Genomic DNA, 19,357 nt, shown 5'->3' on the forward strand with positions numbered 1-19,357 from the left:
CCCAGTCTGAGCTACTGGTGCATAGCTAAGATCGAGCTCTAAGTGATGGTTTATGTATGTTGACTGTAGATAATCAGTAGCGATGAGAGTCGATGAACCGTCCCTTGCTGTGGAGGCGAGAAACTCAAGTTCTCTGAAACTGGGACTCTGCTTTGATTCCTGCATTTTTCCAGCTCACAGGGACCCTGACTTAAAACCCTGATTCCCGAGTGAAAACGTGTTATTCTCTACTTACCTCAAGGCAGCAACGTAGGCCTATCTTTCGGGGCTCACGTCCGCTCTGCACGCGCCTCTTTGTAGGTTTTCAAAAACTCGGCTTAAGTCCACATGTGTGCTGCAATGACAGAACAAACTATGCACGACGAAAACTTGTTATCGGAAGAGGAACCCGAACTACGACTCCTGCACTTCCATCACTTCTGCTTCTTCCATCGGAGATTTCCAAGCCGTCATGTTTCCAATAGAAAAAAAAAAAATCTCCTCTATGTCCTGGCCAACGGATGGCTCGGGACAATGAGCTACCAACTTGAAAGACTCAAAGACACCAGTCGTTTCTCTTGTTTTCATATGACGTTACATTAACCCTCAAGTCAGAGGAACACAAAGCCTCACCAACTTAAGAGTGTCTGGCGTACAACGCCAGTGTCCAAACAAACCATCCTGAATACAAAACCCCGAAGCGCCCAAACCGGTGTTCAATTCGACCCATACAATGACGTCAGTTCTATCCGCGTGATCTGAGTTTGTTCAAGTTGGCGCTCAAACTTTTGGGCAGATCAAGGGGCAGATTAGGGGAAACAACCAACATGCTCATTCTCATTCACCCTTTTCCTCTTTCTTCTCGCCGTTCTTTTCTCCCCCAAACAATCCGGGATTGGATATACACCCTTTGCCCCTCCCCATGATATCGAGTTAACAGCATTTCTGCGCGCGCTAGTATAGTACCTATTAGGACCTTAGTTCGATCCCGAGTCTGATTCAACTTGGATCTTCCCCTATATCTCTTCTTGCTATGACCGACCACCCGATTTTGGTATGGATTCTCTCGTTGAATCGAGATTATACCGTCACAGTGAGTCCCGTCTCCTCCTCCTCTATCATCCGTACCTAAGCCTGAGACCCATCTCTCAACCACAGGAATACGACCAATGCCACAAAGTAGTTCAAGAATGCATTCAACACACCTCTTTCCCTTACCAACCCAAAAACCCCGACAGCTTTCGTACGCCGTCTATTCCATGCTCCCAAATCCAAGTCTGACCAAAGAATCCTGTCCCTTTTTGAATCCAGGAAAAATCGTAACCACCCTTCTACCATTGCTCATGATGCGCCACAGAAGGATCCCTCGCGCCAAATGGAAAGATTATACAAACAACCAAGGGAAACACTGGATCGAACAGGTTCGTACTGCGGATCGTTATTGAATGGTATCAGAGTCTAATTTTCATTGCGTTTCGCGATCCAGTCGCCAGACGGTCTCCCTCCAGAGAAATACCCATATTCAATGATCGGATACCACCTCACCTTCTCAAACTCGGTATGTGGTATGGCCATGACCCAAGGCGAACGTTCCAAAGTCGTAAATATCGGCTTTGGAGTCAACCAATACGCCGTCCCCTCGCAAGGGACCTCGGTGGAAACCTACGTCGAATCAATGTCACATAAAGTCAGTCGACTCGTTACCCACCCTCCGAGATTATCTGCAGATCTAACCCAGCTCAAGCTCACCGCACTAGAGCTCCAATCTCTCCAAGGTCAACCCGAGGAGGTCACACTTCGTCGACTGTGTATCCTACTTGCCCTCAAAGACTCGTACATCCGTGCTCTCGGTCAGCCTCTAGGCTTCGACTACGCCCGTCTCGAGTTCGACGTTTCGAACCACAAGGCCTGGGGTGACGGTAAACCCCTCACAGGCTGGGAGTTCCGCATTTTCACAGCCAGTCTCGGAGTCGCACGAGGCTCGCAGCTGGTTTCCGAGCTGTACGAATGCGCATGTGCTTTCTTCCGAGGCACGAACGAGATTAAATTCGTCTGGCATCAAACTGCAAGGGAGCTCGAGGGTTGGGTTCAGTTCATTAACCTGGATCAGATGGTGAAGGTCCTTCCCAAGCTTTCAGCTTGACAATCATAGTCCATTCCGTTTCTTAATTCCAGTCGTTTTCTGAGAGAACTCAAGCTACCCAAGTCTCATTGCAGTTCTAATCTCCACATGTATTTTCAGCGCAACAGTATCGCTTCCCCAAGTCAGCTATCCCAAAACCAACCCGGGGGCCCTCGGCCTAAATGACCTCTGAAATTGATCCGCCATCACACCATCACGGGCGCTTGATCATACGTACATGATACCCTCAGACCGCCGAATGCACCCCCGCCATCTCTGAGGGCGATGAGCTCTCTATACGAGTATCCTTGCCCGTCGCACGTCACTGCAACAACTTCCTTTCACCTATCCACCTATCCCGTCGCTCCTTTTCATCCGAACATCCAATTAGCTACTAGAAGGGGAATAAATTTTTGAGTACTCTATCAACACCAAACGAAAACTCTCCAATGCGAGGGTGATATTATGCTATGTAGATGCTCTAGAGACCCAACTCATCGGCATAAGGAAGCGAAGCGTCACCAACAGCGACATAGGTAGGCTTGGCAGCAAGGAGCGCAGACGCAGCCTTGGTGAAGCCAGAAGCATTCACGGCATCAAACGCAGACACCACAGACGCAGCAGAGGCATCCCCACCAGCAAGAACCTTGGGCCCAAGGGTAGCAGTCAACCCCTGTCTGGAGTCGACAGCACTGGCAGCAGCAAAGCGCGCCTTGGCAACAGCCGAAGCCAACTGTTCCTGCTCAACACCAGCAGCCGCGCTCTTCAACGCCTGCACAGCAGCCTTGCCAGCCTCCTTGACGCCGGCAGCCGTGGGGGCCTGCACGAGCAGACCGACCAGCGACGCGTCCGTGTAGGGCAGGTACACGGACTGCACGGAGGCGCCTTCGGGGATGGCAGCGGCGAGAGGGGAGACACCCTTGCTCCACTTCACGGAGGGCGAGGGCGAGAGGTGGGCAGCGAGGGTGGCGAGCTCGGCAGAGGGGGCACCGGACTGGCCGAAACCGATGAACACGGTCTGGGGTCCGCCAGAGACTTGAGCACGGTTCTCGCCGCCGTAGTAGGTGGTAGCGGGGGTGGAGGGTGCAGGTGCGTTGGCAGCGTTGGCGAAAGCCTTCTCGACGAGGGCAGAGAGGGTGCCTTGCTCGATACCGGTACCGATGACGGCGACGTTGCCCTTGGTGAAGACGGACGAAGCGAAATCCTTGACGTCTTCAACGTAGAGGTCGGGGTGCGAGGGGGCGTACAGGGAGGAGCCGAGACCGTTTCGGAAGGCGACGGCGTGAGCGAGCTCGATAGCACGGATGGCAGGGTTGGCATTGGCGGCAGCGGTGTCGCTCTCAATCAATGGTGCAACGTATTCCTGGAACTCATGGCGGGTGAACTTGGCAGAGGTGATGTACGAAGTCAAAACGTCGAGGAAGAAGGCTCTGTTCTGCGTCAGAAACGTTCTCGAATTATATTAGTTATTACTCACTCGTCGCCCCTCAAGAATTCCGCAGTCAAAGCCAGGTGCTCACGACCCAGAGACGAGGTGAGGACACCACCGTACAGGTCGCTCTCCCGAACAGTACCGAGAGCAGAACGTTTTGAGGTGCTCTACACAACCCTTCAGCATCCAAATATCTCCAAAACATCGTCGACCACATACCTTGAACGCAAAGTTCTTCAAAGCATTGGCAACACCCTGCTTGGACTCGTACCGACTGCCAGCTTTCACGAGGACAGTCAACGACGACGTCGGGGTTCCATTGTCGACGGCTGCAACCTTGACACCGTTGCTCTCAACGACGGTGGCAAAGTTTCTGCGTGCTGCACGCACACTGCTGCGCGCTGCCGACAATCGAGCTGCGTACATTGGGAAGGAGATTTCACAGAGATTTTTGGGTAGCGAGTTGTGAAAAGGATTTTGGCGACGATGACGGCGCGTTTTTCGGAGTCGAAACTCCCCGGGTCTGTCCGGAGCGCCAAGACATTCCTCTTTAGGAATGGCCTTCGTCAAACAGCGCGAACGGCATTGGTCGAGACTCGCTCATATTGGATTTACATCTTTAAATTGCATTAATGGACTAGATCAATGACAGTGACTACACAATTGAAGGAGGGGGAAACACGATGCTTATTGTAAGATGATAAAACAGACGATAGCGTGCGATGGGAGAGGAATAGGGGATGTGAGTGTCAAATGCATCGTGTACGGAAAGGAAAGGAAACAGCTCCAAGAGGACGGAGAACGACATGAGAGAGAGTCAGGGGAGGAAAGCGATCGGACGGTCGTAGAACTAATGACATTGGATATCTAAACGAGAGAGAGATAAAGAAAAAAAAGAACAGAGAAAAAAACGCACACAATGTAAGAATGAAAAACGGTTCAGTTGAAGGATGGACAGCCACGACGTTATTACCGACGAAGCAAAAACAAATGGAATGGGTGGGACGTAAGCTAAACACTAACAGAAATGAAAAACAAACAAAAAGAAACTCGATAAGAAAAGAAACGGAATGTCCAAGCGAGAGAACAAGGTACAACTAAACAGCACAAGCCTCCGCATTTAACTCGACGACTGGTTTCCAGAACCCGCAGCCGCACCATGCTGAGCCGCCAAGTACTGTACACCAGGAGGGAAGAAACCAGGATTGCTTCCAATCGGCGGAGGTAATCCGTGCTGAGGCCATTCCGGTGCAGTGTTACCCGACGGGGTACCCCACATCGGTCCAGTCCCATGGCCATGGCCATGAAGTTGGTTCAAGAAATGGGACTGGTGAGGCGCACCAATAGGCGTGGTGGGATTATTAACACCCACACCCACGCCCGCTCCTATAGGTCGAACAGGGCTTCCAAACGCAGATGATGCGGAGGAAGGAGGGGGCACAGAAGCAGTAGGGAGACCCCACGGTCCACTCCCGCCAACACCCAACACACCACTCCCCACAGGCGCAACAGTCCTAGGACTCGAAGGAGGAGGGCCCCAAACGCTGCTCCCGCCCAAACCTGCACCAATAGGAGCAGTAGTAGGCGCACGACGAGCAGGCGTCGCAACCACCTCATCATCATCCGCTGCCAGCGCCGACGATCCCAGCACCTTCGGACTCGGCGACCGGCGCACAGGCGATCCAGAGCTCGTACTTGCTCCTTCACCAGCAATGGAACTCGCACTGGCCGTCGTAGGTCGAGCAATAGGAGCAATTGGCGTAGGTCGTGTGATCGGTCCTGGGTTGGGAGTGGGCGTCGTGCTCGGGTTGATGCTACCACCAGGGCTGCTGTCGCTAATCAAAGCGGAACCACGACGGGCCATGCCTGGAGCAAGCATAGGCGTGCCGGGGGCGACGTTCGAAGGAGGGGCGATCGGAGTCTTGGGCTTGGGAGGTCCGATGGGGGAAGGCGCTGATCCAGGTTGAGGAACGTTGCCAAGGTTGACGCCCATACCGAGAGGAGGCATGTTTCCGAACGGTGTGCCTGCACCAAACCCTCGAGGCAGCCCTGACGGGCCGATGGGTCCAGTCGGAGGATGTTGAGGAAGGTTGGGGTTGTTGAAGGGATAGGGTGCAGGGATGGCTCCAAAGTTGCCCACACGCGGCGACAATGCAGGAGGGATCATCATGTTCGGTCCTTGCTGAGCGAACAACAGGGGATTCTGCTGCTGAGGGGGCAAATGAGGCGGCATCATAGGCATATGACCACCAGGATGCCCGAGACCAGGCTGAGGTCGAAGCGGCTGTTGCTGAGGATGTTGATGGTTATTCTGAGAGTGCTGTTGTTGGCGAGGACCCGAGCCAGAACTTCCGGGAGCAAGCGAAAGAGGAGGCTTGTTCAGAATCTTCTTCTGAGCACCGTTCACATTGTTTCCCCCCGCGTTGTTCAAGCGCTGGTTGTTGGAACCAGATTGACCCTTGCCTTGGTTGGAGCTGGATGAGGACGCAGAAGCATTCCCTCGTTGCTTGCCGTTGGTTTGAGCAGCGCGCTCCCGCTGAGCAGCCAACCTGGCCTCCTTCTCCTTGGCCTCCTTCTCCTCCCTAGCTTTGCGCTCACGTTCCTCCTTTTCACGACGTTCCTTCTCTTCCTTCTCCTTCCTTTCTCTTTCCAATCGCTCCCGCTCAAGGCGTTCTTCACGTTCCTTGGCAAGTCGAGCCTCCTTCTCCTCCCTGGCCTTGCGTTCCCGCTCTTCCCGTTCACGTCGAGCCTTCTCCTCCTTCTCCTTTCGCTTGCGCTCCCGTTCCTGTTCCCTCTCCCGCTCTTCCTGCTGGCGCCTACGCTTCTCCTCCTCCTTGCGAAGTCGCTCCTCTTCAGCGGCTTTACGAGCAGCCTCCCGCTTGGCTCGCTCCTCCTCTCGGCGCTTCCGAGCTTCCTCTTCCGCTTTGGCCTGGGCCGCCTTCTGTGCCGCCTCCTCCGCAGCCTTCTCGGCTGCTCGGGCAGCCCTTTCCTCCTCCTTTGCCTGCTTCTGCTGCCTGTGCCCGCCGGTGTCAATTTCGATTGTCTACATGAAGGCGAAGAGGATACACACTTTCGCTTGTCCTTCTTCCTCTGGTTCTGGGTCTGCTTCTTCGCCTCCCGCTCCTTGGAGAGCTTATCCTCGTCCTCGAGTTCACGCAGCAGCTGGAGTTGACGTTCTTGAGCGACCTTTTCGCGGTAAGCTTGCAGGACACGTTGTTCGAACATCCGAGCAGCGAAGATGGAGAACATCCTCTTGCCTTCCTCCATCTTCTCTTCTTCCGTCAACGGGTGCTAAAGCCAAGCGTGAGTGTGATTCGTGATGGACGGATGGGGCAATGCACACGGACCTCGTCTGCGTCGTCTGGATCATCGTCCTCGTCGTCCTCGTCGCTGATATCGTCTGCGTCGTCGTCATCGTCGTCAGCTCCGTCGTCGCTGGCATCGTCTCCATCGAGATCACTCTGCTCGTCCTCGCTATCGTCCTCAATATCTGCCGCTGCTTCTTCTTCTCGCTGCATTCGGCGTTCCGCCAACTGTTCCATCATCTCAAGGAACTTCTGGCCGTCGTTCTTCAACAAATCGTCGGCAACGGTAAGAATATTACCTGGTCCTAAAATCTGAGTTAACGAAAAAACAGGTCGAGTGCGATAGTTGGGCTCACCGGTGGTGGTCAGACTGTTGCCAATGTTGAAGAGACCGTCTCGGGCCTTGGTGCGCTGGGCTTTAGATTGAGTACGACGTGCGACGGCAGGTGTTTGGCGAGGGCCTTTCTTGGCATTCCTTTGATCTTCGAGCTCGTCTTCCTCATCGTCGTCCTCGTCGTCCTCATCATCTTCCTCCTCTTCCTCCTCCTCTTCGTATTCGTCGTCGTCATACTCGTCCTCGTCGACATCGTCGTCGTCATAGTCTGCCTCCTTCGGGTGAGGATGTGGGTGGGTATGATTTGGCTTGCGACCATTGAGCATCGTCGTCGGAGGCGGTGCTGTCCTGGGCTGTTGATGATGGTGGTGGTTGTGCTGGGGCGGGGTGCGGACTGGCTGCTTTGCATTCCTTGAGCGTTGCTTGATGGACGGGGAGACGACGGCGCCGTTCTTGTCGAGCTCGACGCTGCCTGGAAAGGGCCCTGGGCCTGGTGGAGGAGGGATTGTGCCGCCGGACATAACATAGCGCTGCTGGTAATTTGCGTACTGTTCTAGCTCTTCGTAATAAGCATCGTACAGTACCTCGAGTTCTTCTTCAATAGCGTTTCTAATAGTGTATAGATTGATAAATGAATAGTTTAGTAAAATAAAAACGAGTAACATACCGCTTTCTGCCACAAACGGCGCAACTGCAACTGTGCTTTTGCTGCTCCTTCATCTTGCGCAAGACTGTGTCCTTTTCGATCTTGACAAGGTTCCGTCGCTCTTCCTCGCTGAGTCCAAGCCAAAACTCTTTGATTCGCTCACGCTCCTCGGTGGTGCTCGTGCTCCAGATCTTGTTGTTCGTTTGCTTCCCCTTTGCATTCGCTGCAGCCTGTTTGTTCTTCTGGTTGCCACTAGCATTCGACGACGGAGGCGATGGATGTCGATGCTGGGGCTGCTGCTGGGGCTGAGCTGGGGGCGGGGCATAGGCAACCGGTGCCTTGGACGCTGCTCTGGCGCTCTTGGGCTGGTTCTGCTGCACCGCCGTCGCTGTCTGCGTCGGCTGCGCCGTGTACGACATTGGTTTTTTGCCAATTGAAACGGACGATGGCGGATTTTGTTTACTGACGGGCATGGCAGGAGGTCAACCTTGGAAGAATTGGTCAGCCCGGGCCAGATCTCAAATTTGCACTGCACACAACGGCCCGTCACCTTACCCGAAATGGAAATCCCTGTCCGATCCTCTTTGTTTTTTGGCCCTCTTTTTGTCTCTCTTGGACCTTTCCTCTTCTCTAATCTTGCACGGATTATCCTGCTCTATTGCTCATCGATAGTCCTGTATCAATTGCGTTGCAGTGGGATATTCTTCGGCGCTAGACCGCCCGGCATCTCGGGCGGCATCTCGGCACGGCCAAACATCTACCTCGCCTCACCCCAGAGACCTCACACACGACCTTGTACTTTGCTTTCAGAGTGCCTTTACAACGCAATACAAAGGCGAATAAAGCACCTTTGTAACCCCAGAGACTCCCTTTCGTCCTTTGGATACGAACTCTGATAATCCGAGTCGGAGTTGTCACGATGTTTTCCAGAAATTCATGGAACGCACTTCGACGTGTTCGTCCAAGTCCGACCACAGAGTGAATTAACCCTGAATTTACACGTGTAACCCAGGCGTTTCATGATCAGCTGCCTGTCCGAACAGTGCTCAATCTGGAGGTAGCCGTACACGTTGGTCGACCATTGCGGTATCCATCTTGTTCAAGCATCAGGACGGGGTGGTACTCGCAGGGTGACCGCTGAGGCAACATGACCTGCGCAGTGTTCAGTCTCACTATGCATCGACAAGGACACGAAGAGCAAGAGCGTGCTCCCGTGATTAATCAGTTCGTGCAAGTCGGGCAATGCTTGCAGGGGAAAGAGAATTGTCAATTAAGCGCCCAACTCCGAACATACAAGGTCTGTACTTCCCGGAATGTCATGTACTCCGGTCAAAGACTTCTCAGCTTTCTAAGAGAGCGATTTTATAGTGGTTCCTGTATTCATAAGTCGAGCGTAGGGTCTAAGAATCTAAAAAGGATGTCGAACAGTGTTGAAGGATTTCGCGAGGCTAAACCATGCAAGGCAGCCGTTGCCTTTCTCTTCCATGGAGTTCGAGACTCACTGAGAATCCTTGGCTGAACGCCTTTAGACTTCCAGCTGCGCAATCCACGTCGGATGTCTTCTGCTTCATGTTGCCTTTGGGGATTCGACCGCTCCTACTCAACAGGCTGAGAGTCGGTCGTCTTGATGCAACGGCAGGAAAGGGCTTCTTCCGCGTATTCGTTTCTTAGAACTAATCCATTTACGACCATTACATCATTCAGAACTTGAACTGCATTACTTGTGACACGAGCATTCAATGTGTAGGGATTCGGGTATGAAGGGATATAGCAAAGGCACCAGGCGGGTCGACCGAACAGCCAAGACACCGGGCTCATCGCAACCTTCTGCACACGAAGAGTAGCCGCGTACTTGGTGGTCAATACACGGCCTACTGGTGTACAATTCAACGCCAAGAACGCCAGCCTTGCTGCATAGTACCTTTGTCGACCTCGCCTTTGCTCAAATCTCGCATACAGCCCACCGCCGTCCATATCGCAAATCCTAAGGGCACGCGGCGTTGCCTAGGTCGTCAGAGCGTACCACTTGATGCTGGTTAATACAGGGGAGAAGAACAGGGGGAAGATGGGGGAAGGGAGGAAAGGATTCCTCGGACAGACAGTTGGGACGCGTCGCGTCTACTTATTAACCCAAGTGTGATGGCGGGATCAGAACTTGAACTCCGCTCACGCACGGACCAGCAACTCCCCACGATACAAGACTTTATGGAGTGAGGTTAAGGTGATAAGTACTGGGGCAAGGAATCCAGAGCTGGATCATTGCGACAGAGACTCGCAGCAAGGCCAACCTGATGGAAGCTGATCACGAACTGGCAGATGACGTCATCCCGCTTAAGCGCTCAGAACCTTTCCATGGCACGGTCCCCTCGATCGAACATCGCCCGGTCCACCTATCTGACATATTACTACTGTCCACTACCCTGTCCAATGCATTCATTAGTGGTCGAGTGCGATGACTAGACCGGTGTTCTCTTCGAGAACGAGCATTGGCTCTATGACGGTCAATCCTGGGCCGTGAAACGAAGGTTGAAAGATAGAGAGTGGGGAGGGAGATATCTGTATTTTGCGCCCCTGGCTCGCCTTCGCACATTAAATGTTAAGGGGGCTGGCCTCTCGAATCTCCCTTTTTACAATCCCCCATCCTACCTTGGAATCCCACCAATGTAATGACATATACGTACTCCGATCCACCGGCTGCTCTGAGCCTGAGCCATTCAAGCTCAAACCCCCTTCGAGGACCTTCATCCCACGTCAATATGCCCAGATTCTCAGGCTTATGGAAGTAATTTGAAACCACTTAAAAGTTAATTAGCTTTCAGGTACGACAGACCGGAGGCTTTCTCCACAAATGATCGTACATTGCAACGATTCCACGTCCCCACCAAGTCCATAAACCTTCCTTGACCTCCTTACCACCGATTCCTCGCCTCCCATTTCTCCAACCACTCGATAAACTTGTCTGCAATGTTCGCCATACCAGGGACGTTCGGATGGACGTTATCGTGGAAGACGTCGTCCCAGGTTACCCAACCTGTAGTATCGACCAAGTGGATGTTTCGATCGCCCTTGGCTCGCCTGCAAACGTCGTGTTAGAGTGGTGGTGCTGAAAGACAGGCGTGGGTCGTACCTGGACTTGACGATAGCCTCGTAAACACCTTCGTAATAGTAGTAGGTGTTTCCGTCGGCGTTTGGCCAGCCCCACTGCCAGAGCGCGGTGTGAATGCAGAGCTACGAGCGAGATGAGAAGACGTACCGGCGTGAAGATGAAGATATGAGCATGAGGACCGTTGATCTTCCTCAGCTTGTCAAGGAACTCTTGATACACCTAATGTCGTCCGGGTTAGTGCGGAGGAGAACGAGTGAGGGCAACGAAACTACCTTGGTGAAGTCCTCCCCGCTAATGTCATGCGATGCATCATTGGCGCCGACATGGATAACGATATGCGTCGCTCGGGGAACATCGCGTTTGAAGTCCCATGGGGTGGTGTAGTTGTGGTCCGAAGTCCAGATGAAGCCTGTATCTTCGGTCTGGCGACAGAGTCGGTAAGTAGAAAACAAACGTGAAGATGAAGGCATACTCGGAAATACTGATACGAGATGCCGTGAACGTTTCCGTAAGATTCTCGATCAGTCAGAGTTGCACCAGGCTGGGCGTTGATCCTGTGTTCTGCTTTGAAGTGCTCGCCAACGAGGAAAGGCCAGGCTTGGTTCACGCCTTGAGGGAGGAATTGGCCCTAGGCGATGGTGTCAGCGACAGAACGCCAAAGGATAGCCCGACACTTACAGCGGACAGTGAATCACCAATGAACTGGAAAGCACGCTTCGCAGGCTTGTACGGTTCCAGCTGCGCATCCTGCAACATCCTTCATCAACAGAGCTCCTCGCGAAACATGGACAAGGACGCACAATGTTCAGATCCAAACTCTGGAACTGAATCCTATTCTGCTGCCACCCTTGAACGTTCACCCTCAAAAGGGTGGTCTTCCCTCTTTCCGCCTTCGCGATATGCTCAGGGATGGCGATGTGGTTTGTCCCGCTGGCGAGCTCGACGGTCTCGAATTTCCCGTTGTCGAACGAAATAGCGGTGGGTGCAGAGGGCCAAGAAGAGTTAGTGCCCAGGTTGATGGACAGCCTTCTGAGGTTCTGGATGTTCACTTTGAAGCCGGTGCCGGCCCTAGAGGAGGATGAGTGAGTTGGGAGTATGGGGAAGGAGGGGATGAAGAACGCGTACCACCAGCTGCCGTTATTTTCATCCCATCGACCATGGTAAAAGATGTTACGATCGTTACTGGGAATCGTCTTGAAAGCTGGGAGGATTGGTCCGCCTTGGGGTGCTCCTAGAACCGGAGACGCGACCGCGAGTGCGGCGACGACGATAGAGAAGAGCCTCATGTCTCGCAATTCGGAGAGAACCTCGAGTACGTCGAGTCGTTCTCATGCTCGCCATCGTTTATACGTGTGCGGGGTGCGGGACCAAAAGGACCTGCAATAAAGAAGCAGGATTTTTAATAGAGGCAAACCGAATTTTACCCGCAGTGGGTCCTTGTTGGTCCACTGCGCCTAGGACTTGGATATTGGACGATAGACGCCGTTCCTACCCTCAGTAACGCTGCTCGGCTATGAGGATCTCTCCCGTTGTGCAGCGACGAGCGCGTGTTTACGAAGCCCGACGTGGATAATCGGGTTGCATAGCCCCGACCCGTCATACACCGGTATGTAATGTGGATTCATGCGGTGCAGAGTGAAGAGCTGTGAAGTGGGACGTCAAGTATGATGAGATAAGTAAGTGTTACAGAACGAAAGAAGTGACCGACCTTTCACCGATTCTCGACCTTGTGGTCTAAACCGGCGAGATATCTCGCCCCTTCTACCAACTCGATTAGCCGTTTAAACGACTCTCAGCGATCCTAGCTGCCGGTACACCTTCTAAGCTAGCTCTTCAAGTGTCATCAAACTCGGGATTTGCAGTCGTCGAAGCTCGAAAGAAGTGCGGGGTAAGGCAGCTCCACCATTGCGTTGACCGTTGAGGTGGAAGGAAAAGGAAATTTCAGGCACAAATCCGGAGTGAGCCGGCGGCGCTACGGCTCGCTACGGACACGGACAAATTGCGGCACCACTTGTTGTGGCTCCTTGGAACAGCCGTCATGATGCAAGATTACTTTCATCCACGCGCAGGCCACGGGTTGGCTCCCTTGATAATCACGGACGCCTCTCTTGGTTCTTAACCACAACCATCGCAGTTTCCTATGCGAACTCTGGTCATCTCGGTGAGTCCGCCCCTGTGTCCTGGTCTAATATCGTGTTTCTGATCAAGATGCAGTTCTCCCTCTAGATGCTTTTTGTTGTCTTGAATTTGTGAAGTACCCACAGATCAACAACCTGTGTCTTCTTTTTTATAAACCGCGAGGAAACGGGGATTATAATAACAACAGCATTGAGAAGGCCAAACCACTAGAAGCACCCCAACCGACACCATTCATCCCTACATTCATCACCGCTTGGTCGGCCTCCTATACCACAATGCCAATCAGCGACTCCTGGCCAGACCTCGAAGCTTCCCTCGAGCAGCTGGACGAACCCACCGCTAAACGCATCACCTCTCTCCACGACCACCTGCTACCCCACTCCACCGAGGTCTCAGCCTACGCAACCTCTCTCCACCCCCAAAACCTACCCTCTCGTCTCATTACGTCAACTTACACCTGGGGACAAAGTTTCCTCGTCTACGAAATCGTATTCGAGCGTCCAGATGACGAGTCCACAGTCGACGAGAGCTGGGTGGCTCGATTCGGCCTGCCACCGTACGAGGGGGACGAGTTCTTCAACACCCCTGAACAGCTCGAGCGCAAGATCCTGAATGAAGTCGGCGCCCTAAAAGTGGTGAAGGAACGAACGACTGTCCCTGTACCAACCATCTACGGTTACTGCGCACGCCACGGGGACGGATTCCAGCGCAAGTTTGGCGGTGGCGTCACAGTAGACTCAGCAACACGCAAGCCACATCCTCTCGGAGAGGCCTTCCCAGCCTTCATTCTAATGTCAGCCCTGCGCGGCAAGACGATCGAAGAGTGTGGGATCCCTATCCATGAGTTGGGTGGACACTGGGACGTGGAGCCAGCCTCGCCGGACGAATGCCCCCATTTCACGTCTCCTATCCTCAAGAACTATTTGACATCCCTGGCCAACATCCACATGCAGCTCTCACAGATCACCTTTCCCCAAATCGGATCGTTTACCATGGACGATGTCACGGGGGAGGTCCGGATTGGACCGATGGCCGAATTTGGTTTGGGTCCATTTGATACGGCGGAGGAGTATTATGGGACCCTTGCCGAGGCATTCAAGAGGATTGCCGAAGCTAGTGAGGAAGAGGAAGACGAGGAAGAGGGCGATGTAGCTCTCACGATGGAGGAGGATGAATCGAAGACGGTCACGCTCTCGAGCGCCCAAGTCAAGTCCCTCCGTCGTATGTTCACGGCTGCCATCTTCCCTCTCGCTCTCGGTCCGCACGTTTCGTCTTCCAACGATCGCGGCCCTTTCCCTTTACGTCACGGAGATTTGCACAGCGAGAATATTCTAGTCGATGAAGAGACAGGAAACATCGTTGGCGTTATCGACTGGGAAGGTGCGGGAACCGTCCCCTGGGAGGTTGCCGGTGGCTTGAATTGGGAGGTTCAGGGGGATGGGAATGCCGAACTCACGAAATGCGCATCGAACGCTCCTTCCATCCGGCGTCCAGAAATACACGCCGCCTTCAATCGGACCCTGAAGCAAATCGAACAGGGATTGGACTCGGACGAGAAACTGCAGGCCACCACCACCACTTTCGACCAAGGCCAGAAGAAACTTGAGTCTCCCGTTTCAAGGCCTAAGCATCTTAGCATGGACCGAAGAACGGAAGAGCCTCCCCCCAAAATCCCTGTTCCTGGGTCGCCGGCGAACGTGGTTTCCCCCTACGCATCTGCAATCTCATTGTCGTCCTCTTCGTCATCATCGTCGTCGTCCTCGGATCACGACTTCGACTCGATGAAATCCCACTCTCGCTCCAGCTCGAGCTCGAAGTCCAACCTGACGGCATTCACCTCGCCCCCGACGTCGCCGTCGTCCTCCATATTCGATCTATCTGCTCGGAAGGAACAGGAGGTGCACAAGGAGGCTGACACACATCTGGTCGCCCCTGCTCCTCGTCTTCCTTCCATCTCGATCCTCAACACGCCGCCTTCACCTCCGTCTAGTAAAACTGCCAACGGCTTGTCGACTGTGGACAATGTCAACGAGCAAACATCCCCCACCACGAAGTTCTCGCACGCTGCATCTGAGCCCGGCAACGCTGCTGGACCCTGTGGTACCACCAAGGGATTCACAGACCCACCCCATTCGCAGCACACCCGATCGGTTAGTCTGAGCCCTGTCATCGTTGAAGCAATCCGTGAACCACTGCCGGCTGATTATCAAAAGCAGATGGTCAACAAGTCCGAGTTGTCTTTGTCGATGGCTGCCATGAGCATCCGGTCTCATTCCCCCACTCTCAACGTGTCTGGGAATCCGAAAAGAAACTCGTTGACTCTTACACCAACATGGGGCCAGTCAAGCGTAATTCGTTCGCCCCCTACGCCTTCATCGTTCCCTCGGCATCGAAATTCGCTTCATCGACGAAAGCAGTCCTCCATCGTGCTGAGCTCGCTGCCGCCTTTGACACCAGTTTCGCCGTCGCCTGGACAGCATTCGCCCGCGATTCCGTTTAACCTTTATGGGCCACCGTTACATGCCCCTCCCCCGCTTTTGGCTGGTAGCCTGTCCCTGCCTCCTCTCCCCATTCGAAGACATGGTTCCCCATCGCCCTCCCCCTCACCCACACCGGGGAAGTCGAGATCTCCGTCACCATTGGCCACCCCACAGGGAACACCCTCGATTACATCCCACCACTCGCACCACTTCCGGGAGCACTCGTTTGGCGGGTTCCCTAGGACACCTCCAGCCAATTTCCACCATGGATTTGGTCACGGCCATGTCAGATCGGTTTCGACCTCGCATGGGACCACGCAGCACGGTTCGTACTTCCTACCGCCTTCCCTCTCGAGAAGTGTTTCTGCGAGCCACAGTAGTCGGGGGACGATCACCCCTAGCACGTCGGTACCTTCAACGCCTTCGACTGCTGTTGGCCCAAGCGCTCCTCCGCCTGTGCTTTCACCGCCAACACTGTCCTCTTCGCCGCAGCCAATGGATGAAGCTCCCCCAGCCCCGCCTCCGTCCACCGAAAAGGCATCCAAACAAGCGGAACCCCCTTCGCCAGTCGTCCAAGCGACCAAGCTCAAACCCGTCACCTCTCCAGCCGGGTCTACCCTCTCCGACCTACACGGCAGCGTCGGTGCCTATGTCGCCTCCTACCTTGCCCACTGGATGTTCGTATTCGGATGTGACTACCAAACTGTGGGAAAGGCGTTGTGGGACGTTGTTCTGTACGCCAATCTCAAGGATGATGAGGAAGGAGCAGTCGACGTCGAGGATGCGTTCTGGGTCTGGGTTAAACAGACACTTGGCAATAATGCTGATGAAGACGATGCTATCCAAGAGGAGGAAGAGGAAGTTACGAAGGAGGTGTCCCCGGCCAAGGAGGTCCAGGCCCCAGCGAAGGAGACAACGTTCGTTCTCGAGGCCAAGACTCAGGCAGCTCAAGACTCCGCCCCACCTGGTAATCGAGTGCTGACTGACGGAATCGTTGGCAAGAAAGAAATAGATGCTTTGGATTAAATCTCACCCTTATCTGTATTTTTATCTCACCTTCTATGCTTATTTCTTCTAGATACGATTTTCTTCATTACTGACCTTTCCCCGTTCTCGACCATGGACATTCGGTACTGCGTGCCTTCTCGATCATCTACTCGCTCACTTCCTTCGCTCTAGATTGATTCTAAGGTTCTTTGCTCAACGACCTAGTTATCGTGTCTTTTGTATCAGCTAGTAGCATTTCCGTTCTTCCTTCCTCATAGTACTGATTGCCAGTTGTATCATACTCGATTCGGACTTTCCATATCGCTTTTGCAAGATAGAGTAGAACTCGTCTTGGATACAAAAATTAACTGTATTTATATACGCTTTCATCCAATGCAAGCCCTTTGTTTGCGCCAAAGTACACGTACTCGGGGAAGGCCAGTTAGCAGGTCGATGTTGTCTGAATGGAACTCGACCGGTGTAGCCTCACGCACCAGATCTTCCAACGGCTTCTCCCCGATGCAGGGTTCACCTACGTGTTGGCGGTGCGTGTTGATAGTGGAGCTATAAATTCAAGCGAGGTCTGAGGTATTAGCGATATCATATATCATCATCCATCACCCCCTTTGAAACGCGTCTATTTGGCCTCTATTCAGTCCACTCGCCCTGTAAGTACGGCCCTTTGCGTACGTTTCGCCGATTTGGATCCCTGACATCTCGCAAGTACGTGTCCGACGCCAAGGGAGAGCACAGATACAAAGGAAGCTGTTTACGTGCTAGCGTTCCCGACCATTCTTTCCTTCCCTTACATCAATCCTCTCTCGCCTCTGCCTCCTTCTCACTCTCCCCTTCCTGCAACTCACTTGGAATTTGTGGAATAGAGTGGTTAGACTTTTAGTCCGTCCTCACCGTTTGTACTCAAGCCGTGGAGGTACCCTTTAACCCCGCATTATTATGTTTTGCCAAGGCAGTGCTGATCTCCAAAATAGAAAATATGAGGCCTTTGACCTTCTTCTCCAAAGCCGTGGCGTTTCTGTCCTACACAGGGCGTCAAGGCTCATCCAGCAAAATCAATGCTGCAAGTAAAGCCAACCTGCAGAGCCGTCTGTTGGACCTCCCTCCAGAGGTGGTGCTCACGATTGTTGAGCACTGCAGCGTGCGTTTAATTCACGTTATCCGGAAGAAAGCTCCTATTGATATTCATTTTACCATCTCAGTTGGATTCCTTAAAGGCTTTGCGATTGACATGTCGTCGAATGAACGCTATGCTCGAGGAGCTCACTCTGCGAACCGTCACAATCAACATTTCCTACGACACCCTCGATACCGGTATAGGACAGCTGCAATCGCTTGCACAGGGATGGGAGAAGAGTTGGATGACGAAGAAGCTTAGGATAGTCAGCCTTCGACCTACATACTCGTCTGCGCTCAACAGTCGAGGCTTTCCTGCACCAGAGCGGCGGAAGTCCGACTTCGACAAACGGACAGTCAGGGCTACCAGTGAGCTCATGAGGTTTCTACCTTTGGCTTTGGGTACTTTTAGGAGGGTCAACACCATCGAGTAAGCGCTTCTACTCTTTTGTTGACAGTATACTAAGCTGATTCCTCTCGCCTTAGGATCACATTGCACCACCAGGATGTGCCAGGGTCGTGGCAAGTCGTCATGGACTGGCTTCCTACCTTGCGGCATCTACACACATTCACGTTCAACGCACTAGAAGCGTCCAGTGGAACCCTGCGGCAGCTTCAGTTTGGAGGACTACCTTACCTGAAGACGGCTACTCTGAATTTGAAATGGCCCTACGCGAACCACGCAAGCGGGACTGAAACCCTCAACCTCAATCTCTCTCGACTCGTCCTGCGATCCCCTCGCCTCTCCTCCCTGTCCATCAACATCCGTCATTCGTCTCTACGTTTTCTTACGTCGTTCAAGAAGACTTTCCTTGCGGCCATCGAGGAGGTTTCCCCCGGACCTGGTCCTTCTAGTTTGACGTCACTCAGATTGGAAGGGCAGATCGTCATCCGGCCTTCCTCTCTCCTCCAATTGACTGGTCTCAAAACGTTGCATCTGGATAATTGGCAATCACGAGGCCTGATGGAACATGTGCACCCTGTGGACTACGAGCTCGTCTCACCTGCGAAACTCTGGCGCGCATTAGAGAAGCATGGTGTGTACTTGGAAGAAATCACGGCGGGGATGGTCCCAGAACTCGCAGAGTATCTGAGATCTTATCGAGAGCTGCGAGCACTCTCGGTAACAGTCGACCAGACGCAGACGCCTCCCCAGCCTCTCGACCTTACCTTCTCCAACCTCCTCAAGAGTATAGCGCGGCATTGGGAGACCTTGACGTCGTTCGAGGTTGTGGGTGTTTATCATGCTGAGCTGCCAGGATGGCAGTTCGTGCATGAGCATGCTGTAGAGCTATCCAGGTGTCGCAGTCTCAGAACACTGCGAATACCTCTTCCAAGTAGTAGCGAGGAAGACTTGAATTCGTGTATGGTACGTCTCCGCTTTCCTACCGTCAGGAAGGGGTGCTGACTTGGTGCGACAGGCGTCGCTTCTTAAAGTTGTGATACCATCACTGGGAAGGCTACGGTCCATTGTATTGGACCATCACTCCTCCCCGGACGAGACAGAGAGAAAAAACTGGACGAAGCAGTCCGTGTCACGGTGGCTGGAGGACTTCAGCTTGAGCGCCGAACACCCTCCACCACCAAGCATTGAAGTGTGTATCCCGCCTTTGGATAAGCTTTTTTTCTTGCCTCGAGTGGAATTTTCTGACCTCGACTCGTGTTATCGTTATTCTATGACCACCCTTTCCCCTTC

At 53.3% G+C, this 19,357-nt stretch overlaps 6 protein-coding genes across 6 annotated transcripts; 3 read left to right on the forward strand and 3 right to left on the reverse strand.

Moving 5' to 3' along the window:
- Window positions 1–1,012: 1,012 nt before the first annotated feature.
- Window positions 1,013–2,122, forward strand: CC1G_01554 (hypothetical protein; the record flags this gene model as incomplete). Its single annotated transcript, XM_001833825.1, has 4 exons — window positions 1,013–1,072; window positions 1,138–1,222; window positions 1,291–1,400; window positions 1,466–2,122. 4 exons carry the CDS (start codon window positions 1,013–1,015, stop codon window positions 2,120–2,122), a joined length of 912 nt encoding a protein of 303 aa, XP_001833877.1.
- A 460-nt stretch (window positions 2,123–2,582) lies between these two features.
- CC1G_01555 (ubiquinol-cytochrome C reductase complex core protein 2) lies at window positions 2,583–3,959 on the reverse strand (the record flags this gene model as incomplete). Its single annotated transcript, XM_001833826.1, has 3 exons — window positions 2,583–3,531; window positions 3,579–3,700; window positions 3,753–3,959. The coding sequence occupies 3 exons, from the start codon at window positions 3,957–3,959 to the stop codon at window positions 2,583–2,585; spliced, it is 1,278 nt and encodes a 425-aa protein (XP_001833878.1).
- Window positions 3,960–4,653: 694 nt separating this feature from the next.
- On the reverse strand, window positions 4,654–8,237 carry CC1G_01556 (hypothetical protein; the record flags this gene model as incomplete). Its single annotated transcript, XM_001833827.2, has 5 exons — window positions 4,654–6,547; window positions 6,604–6,824; window positions 6,881–7,143; window positions 7,195–7,781; window positions 7,840–8,237. The coding sequence occupies 5 exons, from the start codon at window positions 8,235–8,237 to the stop codon at window positions 4,654–4,656; spliced, it is 3,363 nt and encodes a 1,120-aa protein (XP_001833879.2).
- A 2,490-nt stretch (window positions 8,238–10,727) lies between these two features.
- CC1G_01557 (hypothetical protein) lies at window positions 10,728–12,210 on the reverse strand (the record flags this gene model as incomplete). Its single annotated transcript, XM_001833828.1, has 8 exons — window positions 10,728–10,893; window positions 10,946–11,019; window positions 11,072–11,143; window positions 11,197–11,346; window positions 11,397–11,552; window positions 11,603–11,671; window positions 11,725–11,992; window positions 12,050–12,210. The coding sequence occupies 8 exons, from the start codon at window positions 12,208–12,210 to the stop codon at window positions 10,728–10,730; spliced, it is 1,116 nt and encodes a 371-aa protein (XP_001833880.1).
- A 1,128-nt stretch (window positions 12,211–13,338) lies between these two features.
- CC1G_15250 (serine/threonine protein kinase) lies at window positions 13,339–16,569 on the forward strand (the record flags this gene model as incomplete). Its single annotated transcript, XM_002910296.1, has 1 exon — window positions 13,339–16,569. The coding sequence occupies one exon, from the start codon at window positions 13,339–13,341 to the stop codon at window positions 16,567–16,569; it is 3,231 nt and encodes a 1,076-aa protein (XP_002910342.1).
- Window positions 16,570–17,524: 955 nt separating this feature from the next.
- CC1G_15251 (hypothetical protein) lies at window positions 17,525–19,096 on the forward strand (the record flags this gene model as incomplete). Its single annotated transcript, XM_002910297.1, has 4 exons — window positions 17,525–17,686; window positions 17,748–18,091; window positions 18,148–19,025; window positions 19,083–19,096. The coding sequence occupies 4 exons, from the start codon at window positions 17,525–17,527 to the stop codon at window positions 19,094–19,096; spliced, it is 1,398 nt and encodes a 465-aa protein (XP_002910343.1).
- Window positions 19,097–19,357: the final 261 nt, after the last annotated feature.

The sequence above is a fragment of the Coprinopsis cinerea genome (genome assembly GCF_000182895.1).
Source record: "Coprinopsis cinerea okayama7#130 chromosome 10 map unlocalized cont3.10, whole genome shotgun sequence".
In the NCBI taxonomy this organism is placed as follows: Eukaryota; Fungi; Basidiomycota; class Agaricomycetes; order Agaricales; family Psathyrellaceae; genus Coprinopsis; species Coprinopsis cinerea.